Source organism: Myotis yumanensis, unplaced genomic scaffold (assembly GCF_028538775.1).
Source record: "Myotis yumanensis isolate MYYU_CA2020_CCGP unplaced genomic scaffold, mMyoYum1.0.hap1 SCAF_1, whole genome shotgun sequence".
Classification (NCBI taxonomy): domain Eukaryota; kingdom Metazoa; phylum Chordata; class Mammalia; order Chiroptera; family Vespertilionidae; genus Myotis; species Myotis yumanensis.
Window position 1 is genome coordinate 107,421,199 of NW_027223752.1, and position 22,197 is coordinate 107,443,395.

Below are 22,197 nucleotides of genomic sequence, written 5' to 3' on the forward strand. Positions count from 1 at the left end.
ATGGCAGTCAGACATCCCTCCAGCCTGGACCACTGGCTCCTAATTTCTTGCCTGCCTACCGGCTTGGTCACTACCTAACAACTCCTCTGCTGGCCTGATGGCCCCCAACTTCCCTCCCCTGCTGGCCTGATCACCCCTAACCACCTCTGCCTCGGCCCCCACCACTGTGGCTTTGTCTGGAAGGAAGTTGGATGGTCGGAAGATGTCTGGTCTCCCAGTCTAATTAGCATATTACCCTTTTATTAGTATAGATGTGATAAAAATGCAGAGGAGAGAACTGTTCTGAGGTCCATATGGGGACTGAATTTGTCCTTGATATGTCCTTCAGATGATAAAATAAATTTATACAGTAACATCCTTAAATAGACCTCACTGTATATTCACATTCATTATCTCATGTAAAGTTTTGTGTCCCTGCAGCAGCCTAAGAAATTCATTGAAGAGAATGTGTTGATGTTGCAGTCTACCAAATGCTGCTTCCTGCTGGTATGCAATGGTAGTCAACACTGTATACAGAAACCTAGATTAGACACAGACTTCTAAACAACACTAAAAGCAACAAAGGGATTGGTGGTTGCCAGGGGTTGGGGGAGATGAAAGTAGGGCAAAACTGTTTAATGGATAAGGAGTTTTACTTTGGAGTGATGGAAATGTTTTAGAACTAGATGGAGGTAGTAGTAGCACAAATAATTGTAAATGTACTAAATTGTTTATTGTTAAATGGTGTATTTTATGTTATGTAAATTTTATTTCAATAAATTATTTTTTTAAGAAGTCAAAGGAGACAACCCCACTGAATCTGAGGAAGTTGTGTAAGTGACCAAGACAAAAGTAGGATTCTGGAGGCACTAGTTTTCAGATTAGAATGTTCCAGAGAATGTGCTAAAATGTTGAGCTTAGCAGGCACAGAGAGGACCGCCTAGGTGAAAATACTGCAATTTTTAAGTCTTTGGGAGTATATAGTATGAAAAAAGGAAATATTTTTAAAACTGGGGAAGTTATAAATGGTAGGAGATTCTTCCTTTTAACAGCAGCATAGTATTTCATTGTGTAGATGTACCACCGTTTTTTAATCCACTTATCTGTTGATGGGCAGTTAGGCTGTTTCCAAATCTTAGCTATGGTAAATTGTGCTGCTATGAACATAGGGGTGCATATATCATTTCTGATTGGTGTTTCTAGTTTTTTGAGCAAACTCCATACTGTTTTCCACAGTGGCTGCACCAGTCTGCATTCCCACCAGCAGTGCAAGAGGGTTCCTTTTTCTCTGCATCCTCGCCAGCACTTGTTGTTTGTTGACAGGTGTGAGATGGTACCTCATTGTTGTTTTGATTTGCATCTCTTGAATGATTAGTGACTTTGAGCATGTTTTCATATGTCCTTGGAGCTGGAGAGCATTATGCTAATCAAAATAAGTCAGTCAGAGAAAGATAACTATCACATGATCTGACTCATTTGTGGATTATAATGAACAACATAAACTGATGAACAAAAACAGATCCAGAGACTGAGAAGCATTGATCAGATGCTCAACCCTCAGAGGGAAGATAGGGGAGGGTGGGAGGAAGGGGGAGAGATCAACCAGAGGACTTGTATGCATGCATATAAGCATAACCAATGGACACAGACACCAGGGGGTGAGGGCATGAGCGGTGGGAGGGGGAGCAAGGGGGGGGGTAAGTACACATATGTAATACCTTAATCAATAAAAAACAAAACTGGGAAAGTTAAAGGGACTTTGGAAATTGTAATTACCTTCCACTTCACAGCCCAGTAGCTCCATTCTTAGCCCTAGTCCACCATGAGTGGCTCTCTCAGGGTAGATCCTGATGAATCGTGTGGAAAGAGGTTGAAAAGTTCGTAGCTCAGGCGTATCATAATTGCTGTTGCCTTCAAAAGACTGTGAAGTATGAAAAATACCAGTTATTAATAAAACCACCTATTCAGCAGATGAGTCTCTCCTTTGGTCTCTTAATAGAGCAGAGAAATAGGGATCATTCTACCACTTTGTAAATGCCTGACATTCATTTCATAAATGAGAAAGGAAAAAACAATTTGACTTCTTTAAGAAGTGATAGATGTCATTTCTCAGAAACTAGAGTATGCTCTGAGGCTATACCAGAAGCAGTCATGAGACATGTTTTTAAATGATATGTTGACGTGCCTCGGAGAAGCGACACTTTAACCACTTCCTTGAGGTTGGAGAGCTATGATTCAGGAAGAGAACTTGCCACTTTTCAGAGCTTATAATAGACACCACATTTTCAATAACTACTCCTGTTACATTCTCTTCAATCAGTGGGTCCTCTAGAAGAGGGATGAATTAAATTGCTGAAGAAGGAAATAGTAAATTTAATGCAGTGCAAATGCTGTTTACTCAAGAACTTGTGTTATTCCAATGCCTTAAAATTCTATTTACATAAGGTGTTCCAGCACTTGTGAGTATCTGTAGATAAAAGACCTCCTTTCCTCAGAAAGAGAACAAGAGCCCTGTCTGTTAAGTGATGTTCTGATGAATGGGTTGAATTGCACCTCTTTGTCAAGCACATTTCTAACTTGAAGTCAGTGACATATTTTCAGGAGCTAGGCTATTCATTGCCAGTGCTGCTGCTAAATTATTTTATTTTCCTTTTTCACATTGACAGGAAGGTCAAAATCCTTGAGTGTATTTTGCAAATGGAGCAATGACTAGGCTTCTTTTCTTTTTTTAGAAATGGATAAGCCTCACTATATATCCTCTTCTCTCTACACCATTTTTAATCCAGTCCAGAATGGGAGAAGCAGGGAGAGGCAAGTTTAGAAAAATCAAATTGCTTTATCATTAGGAGTGGCCTTTTATATGTCAAATAACGTAAGATGTTTACTGGTGAAAGGTATTGTTTAAAGTGCTTAAAATATATTAATTCATTTAATCCTCTAGACAACTCCACAAGGTAGGTTCTATTATTACCACTGTTTTACAGGTGAACCACAGGGAGGTCAAGCAATTTTCTCATGGCCATACGGTAAGTGATAGAGCTAAGATTCAAACATGGGCAGTCTGAACTGGTGCCCTTCACTCTTACACTGCCGTGATGCCTCAGCCCTTAGAAATAATCGAGTCAAATGTCATCATTTCAATAAATGAAAACATTGAGGATCAGGGGATTGAGTTCTTTGCCCAAGTCCACACACTTAGTTTCATTGTTTTCTTTAAATTATCTCATTCTAGGCTACTAAACTTGGTAGATCAGACCTAGTGGATGGCCAGCCCCAGGCCATCAGCAGGAGTGGGAACTATACCTAACAGTTGTCATAAAGCAGCCAAAGAAGCTATCTTTCAGTGGTGGAAACATCATGGCAAAACAGAAGACACATGTAAGAGGAGACAGACAGATTGAGTAGGTTGTGACATAACCAATGCTTTTCTGAGTTCTAGAAGTAAATTAATTGATCCTTTCTGACTCAGAAAAGCCTCCAGGAATTTCGAAGTACATGACTAACATAGACCCACTTCTCTCAATTAAGGTTTCCTTCTATTATTTTCAAGAGTAAATTCCCCATTGGCTGGGGTTCTACATTCTTGATAGAATTACAGTTGTTGCAAGTAATTGAGAATCTGACATATATTATTGTTAGGCTCTATTAAGTGTCATCAATTAAGAGTAATCTATAATAATAAAGCATAACATACTAATTAGACCAGACGTCCTTCCGTCCTTCTGGACATAGCCGGGGCTTCGAGGGAAGCCCGGGTCCTGGGTGTCTGCCAGGGTGCCTGCCAGCAGCTGGAGGAAAGGAAACCTGGGTCCCAGGTGCCAGAGGGAAGCTGTTGCTGGCAGCTGGCGGAAGGAAGGCCTACTCTTGCATGAATTTTGTCTATTGGGCCTCTAATATACTAATAACATAGCTTCAACAATCATAGGAGAAAAGCACTCTTTTAACTTGTGGTTTCTAAAATATTTTCAGAGTTTATATCATATGTGTGTAGATATTTTCTTTCTTGTGTCCCAGGCTCTTCTCCTAATTTTAACTTGGGCAAAGAATTGGCACAATCTAAATACATTATAAAAGCTGTCAGTGATGAACTGGGAAGAATATTAGCAATGAAGAGCCATATACAACAGTGCTAATTGTTTTTAAAAATATGTTTTTATTGATTTTTAGAGAGATAGAAAGGGAAAGAGAGATAGACACATCAACTACCTTTTGCATGGCTCTCACTGGGGATTGAGCCTGCAACCTGGGCATGTGGCCTGATTAGAAATGGAACTGTTGACCTCTTGGTGCATGGGTCGACACTCAACCACTGAGCACACTGGCTGGGAAGAACTGGGTTAATTTTACTAGCATGAGATCATTTATAAAAAATCTGTGTCCTTTTACTAATCATGTTTTAGAAAAGGGCTTTGTGTATTTAGATATTCTATGTGCTCCTGAAAAGTCTAGTTAATACAAAGACTGATATATCTTGTCCATAATTTGAGTAGGAAGCAAGGAGAGGGCATAGAAGATTTTAAATCCATTAAAGTGCTGTTTCATTTCACAAAATAGTACTCATTTTACTGTTACATATAAGAGACATGGCATCCTAAGGAGGTAACCTTCATTTATAAGTTTAAATATAGTATGTTTTAAATATCTTTATATAACTTATAAATATGTACTGCTTCTAAGTTGAAGGTTTTACCAGTATCTTTTCTCATATAAATATTTTAATTCTGGGAAAGGGCATTTAGGGGTAACTTATTAAGCTCTATCTAAACAACTTAGAAGCTTTCATGGTTTTAAATACCATAGAATGATGGTAAAAAAATAATAATATTTTAGGAATAAAATTAAACACATTCAACCAACCTTGAATGGACTTTTTTTATTAAAATTGAAAACTGTGTGTTGCCTTCTTGTGGAATTCTATATGCAATGTATTACAAGAGAGTGATAGCTTTAGACTTGATAGCAGACATGTGCATTGGACAACACAGGGAAGCATATGGTGCATCCTTTCAGAGTTTACAGTACTTTGTTATCTTTCTGTCTGAGAACCCTAGTATTGAAGAACATGTCACTACAGCACACACTGCCATATGACAGCAGCTCCAGGAAGTTGTTGATTTCCAGCACACTTTGTGATAAAATCACAAGGCTCATGACTCCTTCAGAGATTGACTCTTAGGGAGAATTGCAGTTTTCTGTTTATTTTACTTTTTCTCTCACCAAAACAAGAGGGGCAGACATAAAATGGAAAATGAAATGGACACAAGAAAGAAAATATCTACACACAGATGACAATAACTCTGACAATGTTTTAGAAATCACAAGTTAATGAGAGGTGAGATGGAAGTGAAATTCTTTCACCTCTGACAGCATCATCCCTGTCAGTGGCTGACCTGCAGCCAGTGGGGGAAAGGGAAGTCTCTGCAGAGTTCCATTTCTGACAGAGTGGAGCTGACTGCACTGCCCAACTTTTGATTTCCTGCCTGCAATACCTTTGCTTGAGTCATATATTAAGCCACATTCCCACACTTGCCTAGAATGGGACCAAAGACAATATTCCATCCAATTAGCTAGACTCTTCTTTTCACAAAAGGGGTAGGTCCTGGGCAAAGTGGGGTTGGGAAGGATGTAACCAAAAAGCCAATTGTTTGGGGTGTGAGAAGTTTCATTAGCTGAATACAAATCCTTCACCACATACAGCATTGAATGTCTATGGTTTGTTACTTATTTTAGTCTCAAACCAGCTTCTGGGTCACCCAACATACTCCTTTCCTAGTTGGCATTGTGTACTCAGGAAATTCAAATAAATTTAATAATCACTCTAAGTAAAACCTAATCACTAAAGAACATCTGTTTGGTTAAAAAATATCACACCACATGTTCTATTGAACATTGGAATGTTCAATTCTATTGAGACTAGAGGCCCTGTGCATGAAATTTGTGCACAGTGAGGGTCCCCTCAGCCCAGCCTGCACCCTCTCCAATCCAGGACTTCTTGGGGGATGTCCGACTGCCGGTTTAGGCCCATTTGTAATTGGGCCTAAGCCGGCAGTTGGACATCCCTCTCACAATCCAGGACCACTGGCTCCTAACTGCTCACCTGCCTGACTGCCTGATGGCCCCCACCTCTCCCCCCTGCCAGCCTGATAACCCCTAACTGCCTCTGCCTGCCTGCCTGATTGCACCTAACTACCCTCCCTGCCAGCCTGGTCACCCCTTACTGCTCCCCTGCCAGCCTGGTTGCCCCTTACTGCTCCCCTGCTGGCCTGGTCGCCCCCAACTGCCCCCCTCTGTTGGCCTGGTCACTCCTCACTGTCCCCCTGCAGCCTGGTCGCCTCCAACTGCTCCCCCTACTGGCCTGGTCACCCTCAACTGCGCCCCCACCAGCCTGGTCATCCCCAAATGTTCTCCCTGCCAGCCTGGTCAATCCCAACTTCCCCTCCAACCGGCCTTGTCACCTCCAACTGCCCCCCCCCCCCCCCCCCCCCGCCAGCCTGGTCACCTCATGCAGCCTGCTGTTCAGTTGTTTGGTCATCCCTCACTAATCCCCTTGCCAGCCTGGTCGCCCCACACAGCCTGCTGTTCGGTCGTCCATCCAGTAGTTTCAGTCGTGATGGCCCCTGGCTTTTTACATATTGGGATTCACTTCTCTTTTCACTGGATCAAGAGCAAGCTGCATTTTAAAAGGTTCCAATGCATAAAAAAATACTTAAGCATTACTTACAATAGTCAAAGGTAGAAACAATCTAAGTGTCCATCAATGGATGAAAGGATAAACAAAATGTGGTATGTACATACAATGGCGTATTATTCAGCCTTAACAAGAGGAAATTCTGACGCGGATCATCTTGAAGACATTATGCTAAGTGACAAATGCAGGGTGAGGCAAAAGTAGGTTTATAGTTGCTTATATGGAAAATAATACAATAATCAATAAATGATAATACAAAAATAACTGTTTTGCATACTCACAACTGTAAACCTGCTTTTGCCCTATCTTGTATTATATGATTGCACTTGTATGAAGTAGCTGGAGCTATCAAATCCATAGAGACTGAAAGTAGAAAGGTTGTTTCCAGGGACTGGGGGTGATGGGAAATGGTAGCTATTGCTTAATGGACACAAACTTTCAGTTTTGCAAGATGGGGAATTTCTGGAGATTGGTTGCTGAACAATATAAATATACTTAACATTACTGAACTGCACACCTACAAAGGTTAAGAAGGTAAATTTTATGTTATGTGTATTTTATCATAATTAAAAATTTTTTTAAATATATTTAAAGGAGGGAAGAAGATCGAACAGGAAGGGAAGGGTTAACTGATAAATTAGAGTCTGCTGAGAGATTTTAAGTTTTTGCCCAGTTGCTGCTGGCAACTCCCTGATCCCCACTCTCATGGGGATAGTTACTCTATCTCCTGTCTGTGTTCAACTACCTGCCTACCCTAAGGGAGGGGAAGGTGGCCAACATTGCAATTCTTTTCTATGTTTATCTTGTACATCACTTTCTGTACCTCAATCCTGTCTGACCTAGAATTGGGGGTCACTGATCTCAGGAATGAAAGGAAATAAGAAGTTTTTCTTCCTCAGGAAAGGGCGAAGGTCCTTGAGCAAAGTCAAGGATGTGAGGAAGGACTTCCTCCTGGACGTCCATTTACTCCCTGTCCCTGAATCTTACCTTAGCCTTGCGTTTGCTGTCATCCATGATCATTTTCCAGTCTGAGCCATTGTTGCTGTACCCAATCTTGAACTTCCTCATGGACACTTTGTTCTCCCGGTGCTTTCCCCCCTGAATGATGATGCCCCTCACAATCTTCTCCTCCCCTAAGTCCACTTGGAGCCACTCATTTATGTATGGATGAGGTGCGGGTGGCAGTACCCAGCCAGAGCGACTAGTCACAAGGCGAATGTTTTCAGGCATCCAGTTCCTGTCCCCTTGGTTTGAGGCTGTAATCTGGGAGTCAGAAATAAGACCAGACACCATGCCCAACATTCCAGAGCAAGGATAATCTAGAGGGTGAAATGAAATAGATAATGTAAAATGATTTTATGCTTAGAAAGAATATGACATATTGAGTAAAAACATTTTCTGTACCCATGCCTATAAGTGTTTAAGTCTTTGTATCATTTATACCACATTTCAATAAAGAAAAATTTCAATAAGAACATACATTTCCCTCCTTTCTGAGTTATTCCAAGACAATTAATAACATCATAGATCTTTTTATATCTTCTATAGCAACCCATGTAGCTTCTGAGAATAATGAGGGTATCAATCATTGAGTAATTGATTGGGAGCTTAAAAACAAAATGGTGGGCAGCCATGGAGCTGGAGCAAGCGGGAGGCTTGGTTGCCCCAATGATGGAGGAAGCCAAGCTTCCTGCCTGCCTCGGCCAGCTCTGAGCTCCACTCAAAGCAACAAAGTTTCAATTATAAAATATAAATAAACCCCAGATACCTGCTTTCAGCCAGCCATGGCCACGGAGCTGGAGTGAGCGGGAGGCTTGGGTTGCCCCTGGCGATGGAAGAAGCCAAGCTTCCATCCCACCCACCCTGGCCGGCTCTGAGCTCCACTCAAGGCTACAAAGTTTCAATTATAGAAGGTAAATAAATCCCAGAATAAAAAAGAAAAAAAGAAAAAAAGGAGAGGCTGGGAGCTTCCATTGCTGGGGGGCTCGGCCAGCCTGAACACGGCCCTCATCCCCTCACCCAGACTGGCCAGGCACCCCAGTAGGGACCCCGCACCCTGAAGGAGGTATGACCAGCCTGCAAACACCCATCAGCCCTGCACCCAGGCTGGCCAGCCACCCCAGTGGACCCCCACCCTGAAGGGGGTGTGACCAGCTTGCAAACAGCCATCAGCCCCTCACCCAGGCTGGCCAGGCACCCCAGTGGGGACCCCCACCTTGATCCGGGACATGCTTCAGGGCAAACTAGCTGGCCCCCACCTGTGTATCAGGCCTCTATCCTATATAATAAAAGGGTAATATGCAAATTGACCCTAACAACAGAACAACTGGGAATGACTGGTCACTATGACACACACTGACCACCAGGGGCCAGACGCTCAATGCAGTGCGCTCCCCCAGGGGGAGCTCTGCTCAGCCACAAGCCAGGCTGATGGCTGCCAGCACAGTGGTGGTGGTGGGAGCCTCTCCCGCCTCCTCAGCAGTGCTAAGGATGTCTGACTGCAGCTTAGGCCTGCTCCCTGCTGGCAAGTTGACATCCTCCGAGGGCTCCCAGGCTGCGAGAGGGATGTTTGACTGCCAGCTTAGGCCCAATCCCCTGGGGAGCGGGCCTGAGCCAGCAGGTGGTCATCCCCCGAGGGGTCCCAGACTGGGAGAGGGCACAGGCCAGGCTGAGGAAACCCCCTTAGTGCACAAACTTTTGTGCACCGGGCCTCTAATATATATATATACACACACACTGATATATATATCTGTGTATACACTGAGTGGCCAGATTATTATGACCACACACACACAAAAACAATGGTCAACACTTCAATTATTCTCCTTTTCAAATTATACATCTCAAACAAAGACATGCACAGGAATAATAACTTATTTTTCTTTGAAACAACTCAATTCTGCATAATATAATCAAAAGTTAGTCTCAAGATATAAGCACCTAAAGAGGCATATATCTAATACAGTTAAACTATGTCCATGTTATCAGTTGAAACTTAAGAATTAATTATTGAGGTACTTTCCAGATCATGGATTGATATACAGTATAGATCATGTCATTTCTTTTCACACATTTTGTGCCTACTCACATAGCAATTATGCATGCACTTTCTTTTTTTCTTTATTGACTAAGGTATTACATATGTGTCCTTATCCCCCCATTGCCCCCCAAACCCTCCACTCACGTCCTCATCCCCCTAGTGTCTGTGTCCGTTGGTTAGGCTTATATGCATGCATACAAGTCATTTGGTTGATCTCTCCCCCTTACCCCTGCCCTCCCCTACCTTCCCTCTGAGGTCTGATCGATGGTCCTCTGTCTCTGGATCTGTTTTTGTTAATCAGTTTATGTTGTTCATTATATTCCACAAATGAGTAAGATTATGTGATATTTATGCATGCACTTTAAACCAAGGATGCCAGGCCTTCCATAGGATGTCCTTGCAAAGCCTCTTCTCATTTACCCCTTTAGATAGAGACAACTGAAATGAAGAACTCCTTCACCAGAGGTGTGGGGTATGGGGAGGCTTTCTTTCATTCTGTTCCCTCCATCTTGCCCTTCCTGCTATCTGACCAGTTAAAATCTTGACCCATTTTCAAATGCCATGTCAGTTATTCTCATCTCTCCAACTGGGGTAGTTTCCTTTTCTGGAGGTCTTCTCCTATTTCAATGGCCACATTTAGTTCCTTGGATGACTGCTATTTGCCTCCCCACATTTTAAGTTCTCTTGATGGAGGAACCACATCCTATTTAAAAATTTTCTACGATTCCTTGTGCCTTGCTTTATAAATAGTATTTGCTCAACAAATATTCAGTGAATGAATCAAATTATTAACACAATAAAAGGCAGCTGTCCATTTTCAAAGCACCTTTTCCTAGATGGGATCTGGAAATGAACAATACTGTAAATTCAATGGGGCTTATGAAAATATTTACAAAAACTATTTTACTGGGGGGATATAAAATTATAGTGTTAAAAATAGAAATCACATTTTTAGTCAGTGTGGTCACACCTGTTTGATTCAAAACCAGATGTTACCATTTGGAGAAAAACACAATTAACTTGAATATTTTACCAACAGCAGAATCTTTACCAGATTAATGTCCTTTCTCTAATGCAGAGCTGGCTAGGGTGCAGTTTACAACCCACAAACCTAGCATGTTCAACTTCTATTTGGCCAACGAATACATGGAGGACAGACTGCCATTCCTTCTGTCTGTCTGTCTCTTCCAAAAACAACAAAGAACAGTAAAAGGGAACCTTGATTGGCCTTTGACCAAAAACTTTGAGAGTCTTTCAGCAATTCTTGGGATAAACAAACAAACAAACAAACAAACAAAAAGACCCCAAATAATTCAAGGTGTAGATGAGATGGAGGGATTTAATTTCATTTTCCATAGTAGTAGGCTGGGTCAGATGTACTTCAGCCTGGCTACATGTCAAATCCTTTGCAAATAGTATTGCCAGATTTAGCAAACAAGCAATCAGATAAAAAGACAAAACAAAACAAAACAAAACAAACAAACAAACAAACAGAAAAAAAGAAACATGATGCCAAGCTAAATTAGAATTTCAAACAAATAAGGAATGATTTTTTAGTATAAGCATGTCCCAAATATGGCATGGAGCATACTTATTCTAAAAAATTATCTGTCATTTATCTGCATAAGACTTAAATGGACATTTTATATTTTACCTGGTAACCCTGTTTGCAAAGCTTAAAAACCAGTCCTAGATGAAAAGAAGAGATGAGTTCTGTGATGGTGAATTGAGGTGGTTGTTTTCACTAACATTATTTTACAATAAAATCTTTGTACTTTAATGGGAAAACTGAGATATACTGATAAGTCAAATACTCAGTTAACCAATTTTCAAAGAATGAGAAGGTAATAACTTCAGTTGATGGAAGAACCTGAATGAGCATAATTAACTCTTCCCCTGATGACTCAGAAAGTATCTTTGGATGCTGTGGTGCCTGAAATCATCACTGAGAAGTTCTGATTGACATAGGAACACACTAATGTGTGCAGAAGCACTAGTTAATACATGCCTGGATAACAAATACAAGATTGTAGTGTGTTCTCATACATTAAGCAGTTACCCTACAAGATTAATTTTACCAATTTCCATCTTTGCCAAAATGATAAAACCTGCTTTGTCAATAACCTATAAAGTAGAATGGTTTGCTACATTTTTGTTTGTATCTCTATAAGATGACACATCATTGTATACTCTGGATTACCCAGGATTAAAAATTTCAAAAAAGCATTTTTTGAATACTTTAAATCTACAAAAATTAGATTAAAACTGGGGCTCTGGAGAGTTTGGAAGTCAAGTGCTGAATTCACATGGTAACTTTTAATTCAAGGGTCAAATTTTGAGATCAATCACTTGTTTCTCAGAAGGCATGGATAAAACTGCAATTCATTCATTCACTCACTCATTCAAAAATCAGCACATGGAACACATTCTGTTCCAGGCATATAAGACACAATAAAAAATAAGTCCACCAGGGAAACTTCTACTTTCATCAGCTTCCGCTATGAGGGGAACATGGCCTCTAAAATAAAATTTTCTCACTGGAGTGTCTGCTTGCTGGGGCTTATTGTAGGTTCAATTTATTGTCTAACATGCACTGTCTAGTTATTGGATACCATTTAGTAAGCACTTACTCTAAACGAGGTATGTTACATATATTCTTTCGCTGAATCCTTATTATGGCTGAATTAAGTTTAATCTTTGAAAAATATGTATTTTTATTGATTTCAGAGAGGAAAGGAGGACAGAGAGAGATGGAAACACCAATGATGAGAGAGACTCAATGATGGGCTGCCTCCTGCACTCCCCGCATTAGGGATCAAGACTACAACCCAGGCATGTGCCCTGACCAGAATAGAACCATGACCTACTGGTTCATGGGTTGCCACTCAACCACTGAGGCACACTGGCCAGGCTGAAACAAGGTTAATCTTACTGACCAAGAAATGAAGGCCAGAGGGACTAAATGTCTTGCTTATGGTCACATGTTCACTAATGGGTAGTTCAGAGCCAAGCTTGGATGTCTGTGTACCTTCTATTCATGTGACCATCATTATAACATGATAGCCTCTTTAAAAAAGCCTGCCTTGATAATTATTTGGATTTTGTAGCTGTCTTACTAAAGAGAAAATATCTAAAATAAAGTAGGGGTCACAAATAACAAACTAGCCGTATGAGCCTAAAAGCAGTATCTTACTTGGAAAAACAAAACAAAACAAAACCGCAGGCTATATACAATAGTTGTAAAATAGAATTTGCTATTTCAGATATCTGTTTAAATAACTAAGTCATTTAATCATTTTAAAAAATACAATATATTATTTGCCTCTTTACATGTGAAGACTCACACATTCTTATAATTAACTCTCAGGAAAATCCTTATGAAAATGAAAACAGAGCATTCAGGGTTAAATAAGTATTTTATTTAACTAAAAGGAGAGCCTGGGAATTCAGAGTTCAGACTAACACATTTAGAGTTTTTATAAAGTTTACCTCTTTTTTTTTTTTTTTTTTTTTTGTACAGTGACATGAGATTAAATTGGAGTAATAGGCCAGAAATTTCCACCTTGACTTCAAATGGCCTTGTTTCTGCAAATTTACGGGTATCTCTTAAATCTGTAATGCTCTGAAAATGACCTAGAACTTTCCCTTATATAACTTTTGAGAAAAAAATAAAGCCAAGGTTATATCTTACTTTTCAATGTCCTTTCCTCCTCCAAACCCTCCCACCCAATTCCTGCCTCCAAGGCCTTGACCTTTCTAAGTCTTAGGTCCTAAAACAATAAACATGTCTGTCTCTATGATGGAAATAAATAACATTTTGGTAAGAAATCAGATGTCAGTTTTTACTTTCTAAAATTGGCCCTACTGTAAACAGTATAGTTTTATTTTTTCCCCGACTTAGTTTGTTCTTTTCTAAATTGCTTACAATTTCATGGAAAATTGCCTGGGTCACTTTTTTTTTTCCCCCTTCAAAAAAATCAGTATTTCCTTATATAAAAATAAAAACAATAGAGTTGTCCTTCATGAAATGAGAAATTAAATACCCTAAGTATGTATACTAATATAACATTAAAAGATAGTTCACAAGCTTTTAAAAATTGTTTACTTTTCATTACTTTTAGTGAATCAGTTATTGATTCTGTTTTGAATTTTTAAACTTACTCTAAAGGTTACATTGTACTGCTCTTTTAAAAATGAAAACATTGCATTGTATTTATTTAAATTAAAGGGAACTCTGACGTGACTGCTATTTTCTTCAGAATGCCCGTGGACAAGTCATAACAGTACTGATAGCCATAGCAATACAGTGAGAATAACAGCAGGATCATTCTTTCCCTTCTAGCTCTGTCCTGACCAAGCCACTTTTTTTTAGCTACTTAGTCTCTTAGACCTACACCTTCTTTATCTCTTAATTGGGTATAACCCACCTACTTGTAACAAATTTAACAGACTTTAAAGTCTTATAAATGCCAGAATAAGCAAATTAAAAAACTAGAAGTATTGCCCAATTGATTTTTAAAATTAGTATATTCATTCAACAAAAGATAGCTATTGAGACAACAGCTAAGAGAAAGTTGCCAAGGTAGTTAGTGAGTAAAAGGAGAAATTCTTGCAATTTAAACTCCTTAACTGTAGTTCATGAGGTCACCTCTAGAATTCAACATTAAAAAGATAAAGTAGGAGGAGAACATTCCATACAATATGCAAATAAACCAAATGGCGGAACAACCAAACAACCGAACAACTGGTCGCTATGATGTGCGTTGACCACCAGGGGGTGCGCGCAGAACGTGGTGGGTGTCAGCAGCATGCCAGCAGAGCACAGAAGATGGTGGGCATCAGCTGTGGTGGGATGGTGGAGCAGGTGAGTTGGGGCACCAGACCAAAGTGTGGCACTGGTCGCTGTCATCAGGGTGAGCCTTTGGTGGTTACTGAAAATTCTTTGCTCCTGTGCACCATGATGCCGCCAGGCACTCGCACCTGCTGCCAGCACCGGCCCCTGCTCACACCCACTGCCAGCACCAGAGCCGCCGCTTGCACCCACTGCTGGCGCCCGGCCCTGATCGCTTAGGCGTTGTCAGCTGGTGTGAGTGGCAGCTGCCGGCCCAGATTTGCCCTGAGGGCTTTTCCACTTACCCCTGCTCCTGAGGGGCAATCAGGGCAGCAGCCACAGCTCATACCCACTGCTGGTGCCGGCCCCAATTGCTCCGTGGCATCAGCAGATGCCAGCGGGGCCAGCTCCATCAGTGCATAGGAGCGGCAGCGAGAGCAGGGCTGCAGGCAGACAGGGGACTGGGAGCCGTGGCGGGAGGGGCCAGATGGGGGCATAGAGGATGGGCCGAGACCTGCCCCTGTGGCCACCATAGCCTTGCCACCCACAGTTTCTTTCAAGGTGCACAGATTTGTGTACTGGGCCCCTAGTTTACTATAAATCTACTAAGTACCTTTCAATGTGCCCAGCACTCAGGAGACAGGGATAAAAGGCAAGGCACTTGCCTTCATGGAGCTTACCATTTAGTGCAGTGGTCGTCAAACTTTGGCTTTTGAGCCACATGCAGCTCTTTGGCCCCTTGAGTGTGGCCACGAAGTTTCAATCCCACTGTACGTGTGCGCCCGCACATGGTATTTTGTGGAAGAGCCACACTCAAGGGGCAGCAGTTTGCCGACCACTGGTTTAGTGGAAAGGCGCCAGTTCACAAATACATACCACATGCCAGCTGTGTGCTTTATATCCATGAGCTAATCCATTATCAGAACAGCCCCGTATGGTGTATGTGAGAATGACATACACCATTTTCCAGGTGAGAGAACTAAGGCTTTGAAAGGTACTAAATTGCTCAAAGAAATAAGCTAGTGCCATGGTCGGCAAACTGTGGCTCTCGAGCCACATGCGGCTCTTTGTCCCCTTGAGTGTGGCTCTTCCTAAGCCTTAGGAGTACCCTAATTAAGTTAATAACAATGTACCTACCTATATAGTTTAAGTTTAAAAAATTTGGCTCTCAAAAGAAATTTCAATCATTGTACTGTTGATATTTTGCTCTGTTGACTAATGAGTTTGTTGACCACTGAACAGCAAGTAGAATTTAAACTCAGGTTTGTCGAAATCAGTGGTTTTCAACCTTGGCTGCACATTAGAATCACCTGGGAATCTTTTTAAAATACTGATTTCTGGGCCTCATCCTCTGGAAATTCTGTTTCTTTGTTACTAATGTTGTGGCCCCACCCCATAACAAAGAAACAGAATTTCCAGAGGATGAGGCCCAGAAATCAGGATTTTAAAAAGATTCCCAGGTGATTCTAATGTGCAGCCAAGGTTGAGAACCACTGGTCTAAATCCAAATGAAAATGATCACATATATGCCAAATGATTTTCCCTGAATTTAAAAGTTTATATAAATCACTAGAGGCCTGGTGCACAAAAATTTGTGCACTCGAGGGGGTCCCTCAGCCTGGCCTATGCCCTCTTGCAGTCTGGGACCCCTCGAAGCATGTCCACCTGCTGGCTTAGGTGTGCTCCCTGGAGTATTGGGCCCAAGCTGGCAGTCAGACATCCCTCTGGCAGCCTGGCAGCCCTCAGGGGATGTCCACTTACCAGCGGGGAGCAGACCTAAGCTGCAGTTGGATATCCTTAGTGCTGCTGAGGAGGCGTGAGAGGCTCCCGCCACCACCATTGTGCGGGCAGCCATCAGCCTGGCTTGTGGCTGAGAAGAGCTCCTCCATGTGGGAGCACACTGACCACCAGGGGGCAGCTCTGGCATTGAGCGTCTGCCCCCTGGTGGTCATTTTGTGTCATAGTGACCAGTCATTCCCAGACATTCTGCTGTTAGGGTCAATTTGCATATTATCCCTTTATTATATAGGATAGAGGCCTGGTGCATGGGTGGGGGCCAGTTGGTTTGCCCTGAAGGGTGTCCCAGGTCAGGGTGGGGGTCCCACTGGGGTGCCTGGCCAGCCTGGGTGAGGGGTTGATGGGCTTTTGCAGGCTGGTCACACTCCCTTCAGGGTGGGGGTCCCCACTGGGATGCCTGGCCAGCCTGGGTGAGGGGGTGATGGCTATTTTCAGGCTGGCCAAACCCTCTTTAGGGTGTGGGGGTCCCCACTGGGGTGCCTGGCCATTCTGGGTGAGGGGCTGAGGGCCGTTTTCATTTTCATAAGGATTTTCCTGAGAGTTAATTATAAGAATGTGTGAGTCTTCACATGTAAAGAGGCAAATAATATATTGTATTTTTTAAAATGATTAAATGACTTAGTTATTTAAACAGATATCTGAAATAGCAAATTCTATTTTACAACTATTGTATATAGCCTGCGGTTTTGTTTTGTTTTGTTTTTCCAAGTAAGATACTGCTTTTAGGCTCATACGGCTAGTTTGTTATTTGTGACCCCTACTTTATTTTAGATATTTTCTCTTTAGTAAGACAGCTACAAAATCCAAATAATTATCAAGGCAGGCTTTTTTAAAGAGGCTATCATGTTATAATGATGGTCACATGAATAGAAGGTACACAGACATCCAAGCTTGGCTCTGAACTACCCATTAGTGAACATGTGACCATAAGCAAGACATTTAGTCCCTCTGGCCTTCATTTCTTGGTCAGTAAGATTAACCTTGTTTCAGCCTGGCCAGTGTGCCTCAGTGGTTGAGTGGCAACCCATGAACCAGTAGGTCATGGTTCTATTCTGGTCAGGGCACATGCCTGGGTTGTAGTCTTGATCCCTAATGCGGGGAGTGCAGGAGGCAGCCCATCATTGAGTCTCTCTCATCATTGGTGTTTCCATCTCTCTCTGTCCTCCTTTCCTCTCTGAAATCAATAAAAATACATATTTTTCAAAGATTAAACTTAATTCAGCCATAATAAGGATTCAGCGAAAGAATATATGTAACATACCTCGTTTAGAGTAAGTGCTTACTAAATGGTATCCAATAACTAGACAGTGCATGTTAGACAATAAATTGAACCTACAATAAGCCCCAGCAAGCAGACACTCCAGTGAGAAAATTTTATTTTAGAGGCCATGTTCCCCTCATAGTGGAAGCTGATGAAAGTAGAAGTTTCCCTGGTAGACTTATTTTTTATTGTGTCTTTTTTTTAAATTGTTTTATTGCTTAAAGTACTACAAATAGTATTACATATGTCTCCTTTTCTTCCCCGTCCTTAACAATCCCCTGGCCTCCCCAACCCCCAGTGTCTTATGTCCATTGGTTATGCTTATATGCATGCATATAAGTCCTTCGGTTGATCTCTTACCCCCTCCTCCTGCCCCCTAACCCTCCCCGGCCTTCCCGCTGTAGTTTGACTGTTTGTTCGAGGCGACTCTGCCTCTGTATCTATTTTTGTTCAAAAGTTTATAATGGTCTTTATTATCCATGAAAGAGTGAGATCATGTGGTATTTTCCCTTCATTGACTGGCTTATTTCACTTAGCATAATGCTCTCCAGATCCATCCATGCTGTTGCAAATGGTAAGAGTTCCTTCTTTATTACAGCAGCATAGTATTCCATCGTGTAGATGTACCACAGTTTTCTAATCCATTCATCTACTCATGGGTACTTAGGCTGTTTCCAGAATTTAGCTATGGTGAATTGAGCTGCTATGAACATAGGGGTGCATATATCCTTTCTAATTGGTGTTTCTGGTTTCTTGAGATATATTCCTAGAAGTGGGATCACAGGGTCAAATGGGAGTTCCATTTTTAGTTTTTTTGAGGAAACTCCATACTGTCTTCCATAGTGGCTACACCAGTCTGCATTCCCACCAGCAGTGCGGGAGGGTTCCTTTTTCTCCACATCCTCTCCAGCACTTGTCGTTTGTTGATTTGTTGATGATAGCCATTCTGATAGGTGTGAGATGGTACCTCTTTGTTGTTTTGATTTGCATTTCTTGGATGATTAGTGACTTTGAGCATGTTTTCATATGTCTCTTGGCTTTCTGGATGTCCTCTTTTGAAAGGTGTGTATTTAGGCCCTTGGTTATTGTGTCTTATATGCCTGGAACATAATGTGTTCTACGTGCTGATTTTTGAATGAATGAGTGAATGAATAAATTGGAGTTTTATCCATGCCTTCTGAGAAACAAGTGATTGATCTCAAAATTTGGGTTTATTTATCTTCTATAATTGAAACTTTGTTGCCTTGAGTGGAGCTCAGAGCCGGCCGCAGCAGGTGCGAAGCTTGGCTTCCTCCATCACTGGAGCAACCAAGTCTCCTGCTTGCTCCAGCTCCGTGGCTGCTGGCCACCATCTTGTTTGGGTTAATTTGCATATAGTCGCTCTGATTGGCTGGTGGGTGTGGCTTAAGGTCTAGCGAATGTACGGTCAATTTGCATGTTTGTCTTTTATTAGTGTAGATAACTAGGCTATAGAGAGCGCCTGGGAAGACACATGGGCATTTCTTTAATTATTATCAGCTGAAGCCAGTGGTGTTGTCAAAGTCACATCCTGGAAACACATTTTGCCAAAAGGTAGGAGTGTTGTAGGCTTGACCTTCAGCCCAGGTGCCAGGGGGTGGGTTTTGTTATTTAAATCCAGGAATGAATATGACTCAGGCCTATCCAAGAATGCAAATAATCTCCTTTATCTTGACTTTTAGTAAAACTTCCTGTTTTTTGCTGTATAAAATAAATACACTGTAACGGCTCTGGGTCACTGTTTCTGTCCCTGTCTCATCATCAGAGGACAGTGGTCCCACCCGGCCCCGGCTTTTTCTTCTATCTCTGTGTCTGTCTCTTTCTTTCATTTTCTCAATCCTCAGCTACCCCTACTCAGGAACCCGACTGCTCTCTAGCTGCGCTGGATGCAGAGAAGAGAGACATATTTACACTAGGCAATCTTTAAGCCGGACCTTACCTGTTATCTTGCAGCCGTATACTTCAAACCTCATAGATATGCCATTTTCCCAAGTCAGAGGTTTAATACGGACAAATCGAGTTATCAGTGGTTTGGGGAAAACTCCAAGCACAACATCTGTGGGGTTGGTGTTTCCCTGAAAGATCTATATGGAAAAAGAAAGGGCCCTTTAATAATAGGCTTTTGGGATTAAAAGCAAATCCAAAATATGTTTTCACAAATGCTTAAAATTTACAATTTCAACATTGTCTATCCAGGTTGAGGTAGTATTAATAATTTACCATGTGTTTGTTTTGTTTTTTTTTCAACTGATGGCAATCAGAAAGAATCATGTCTAATGTAGAATATTGTCCTAACCATCCATTCAATTTTCAGAGTGGCTAGAGCCTCCAGAAGCACTGTTACAAGGGTAATATTTATTTAAAAATGCACACTATTATATTACAAAGTGGACAATTATTAACTTTATCATATGGACCTACAAAATGCTAAGGACATTTGATGGGAACTCTCCTTATTTTACTTTCCCAGGAACTCCCAGAAGGTCTGTTTTTTTAATTCTCTGTTCTCAGATATAGCACAAGGTCAAGTGGCTTTCTCTCTTTCAACTCCCATTTCTTGATGGAAGGTCTTTTCTCTGACATTCATTAATGACTTTAATCTTTCTTAGTTATTGGCAAAATTTTGTTTTAGTGGTCAAAATAAAAACTTCGTTATAAATAATGTGTAATTAAAACTCAGCTTTTCCAGAGCTTCTAGTTTTAAAAGGAGTCATTTTATTCTAACCACAGGTGTAACGATTGCTCGTCACAAACCAGTTTCCCACATGTATTTGTCAGGGCCATGGTGCCAGGCCTGGTGCCACAGCCATGTTCTCTGGCAAGATATCCAAACAGTGGAGGCTGTTTGCCTTCGTGGAACATTCTGGCAGTAGACCCACCTCAGATGAAACTGAAAGCTTCCATTTTCCTGGATTTTACTTGGCCCTGGATTGGGGATGGCCTGTATGAAAGTGGCTGTCTCAGTTACATGCTGTGGGTGACGAGCACAGCCAGGCCAGACTCCTCTTCTCAGGTGGTGTAACTCGAGTTTACTGGGCTCATTGGAAGCATGAGATTCCTCGCTACCTTCCCAAATAACTTCATAGAGAGGAAACACAGTTTCCCAAGATTTGCTCTTCTCCTGGGAGAAAGGGCTTGTAAAAGTCAAGATGGTGTTTTTACTTCATTTAGCTTAAGTGGCCTGCACAATTGAAGGGGGTCAATGCTTTCCAAAGTTGGCTGTTAGCCTAATCCCTCTCTGGAGAAAATTTAATATGATAATTTATCCCAGCCTGTGATGGACTTCAGATGCCTATCCTACTTCAGCATCTCTCTCTGGGAAACAATCTGTGTGGGAGCATTTTTGTGTGACAAAGAATAATAGGTAGCTGCCAGAAAGAGTAGAGTCCCAAACTATGGTGCTTAACGTGTCAACAAGTCCACTTCAGGGAAGCCCAGCAGTCTGTTAGGAGCACTGCATGCACCAACTCTCAGCTCACACTGAGGGAATTTTTTTTTCCTGAAAACAACCTAAGGATATGCATTCTATTCAACATGAGGAGGACTGCTGAGGTTGTGATGGTCCCAGTCTGTTCCAGCTGAGGTATAGCCAGCTCTTCCCGCGGAAAGTAGGAAAGATGGTAGAGGGCAGTGGCTGAAAGGCTCCAACATATGGAGAAAGGCAGGTGGCCAACAATAACTAGACTCTGTGGAAGCTCAGATTTCATTAGGTTCATTAAAAGTGCACAGACAGATGCCAGGTCTTTATCTTTACTGAACCTTTCTACAGGGTGTCCCAAAATTCACGTAAGATTTGAATTTTGCGTGAGCATTAACAACAACAACAACAAAAATAAAAGCCTAATTTTACTTGGTTTATTGAATCAGATTCTAATATCTGTTGCCCTTTGATTTCAATCCCTTCAATTTGATAAAGTATTACCAAGTACCAATTATGGCTCAGGAGCAGGGACAATGAAGACCAATGAAGACCACGGATTTGCATATGTGCCAGCAAAGCCATGGAAGCCATTTACCCGATGTGCTATTCCATACATAACCCTATACTGTATACTTTATGAATCAATAAAAAATTTACAATTTTTAATTATAAACCTGTGTTTTCTATCAAAATTACTTCTTGCGTGAATTTTGGGACACCCTATATATTCTTTTTGCCTCCCACTCTGAAAGCTCTTATGTGTGCCAGGGTGTTCTGATAGTGGACATCTAAACAGAGCTGTGTGCATTGCCAGATACCCACTGAGGACTTGTGTGTGCTTCCTGACACCCCTCTGAGCCCTGTGGACAGCCGATGGACAATAGCTGCAGAGAAGGTCTTGAAGATGTAGCACTATTTTAATTTATTTTATTATCCTAGCTAATAATAGACAAACATGGTAATTGACTGTACCTTCGCTACACCTCCCAATGGCTAATCAGTGCGATATGCAAATTAACTGCCAACAAAGGTGGCGGCTAATTTGCATACTGCAGGCAGGGCGGGATAGCGCAGCCGCCAGCGCAAGCCGCCATCCCGGGCCACAGGCCAGCCCCAGAAGCCCCAGAAGCAGCCCAGAAGCTGGTGATCAGGGGGAGGTGGG

At 41.7% G+C, this 22,197-nt stretch overlaps 1 protein-coding gene across 4 annotated transcripts in view; it reads right to left on the minus strand.

The window, feature by feature from the left end:
* NRP1 (neuropilin 1) overlaps positions 1-22,197 on the minus strand; it is a 178,276-nt gene that overhangs the window by 40,668 nt on the left and 115,411 nt on the right. For all 4 annotated transcript variants that reach the window (XR_011473161.1, XM_070429205.1, XM_070429194.1 and 1 more), the window contains 3 exons: positions 19,554-19,698; positions 7,655-7,986; positions 1,756-1,900 (listed from right to left, as the gene is read on the minus strand). Coding sequence is in view for 3 of the 4 variants with exons in the window: in XM_070429205.1 (XP_070285306.1) it covers positions 1,756-1,900; positions 7,655-7,986; positions 19,554-19,698 (622 nt within the window). In the remaining variant the exon portion in view is untranslated. The remainder of the gene's footprint in view (positions 1-1,755; positions 1,901-7,654; positions 7,987-19,553; positions 19,699-22,197) is intronic.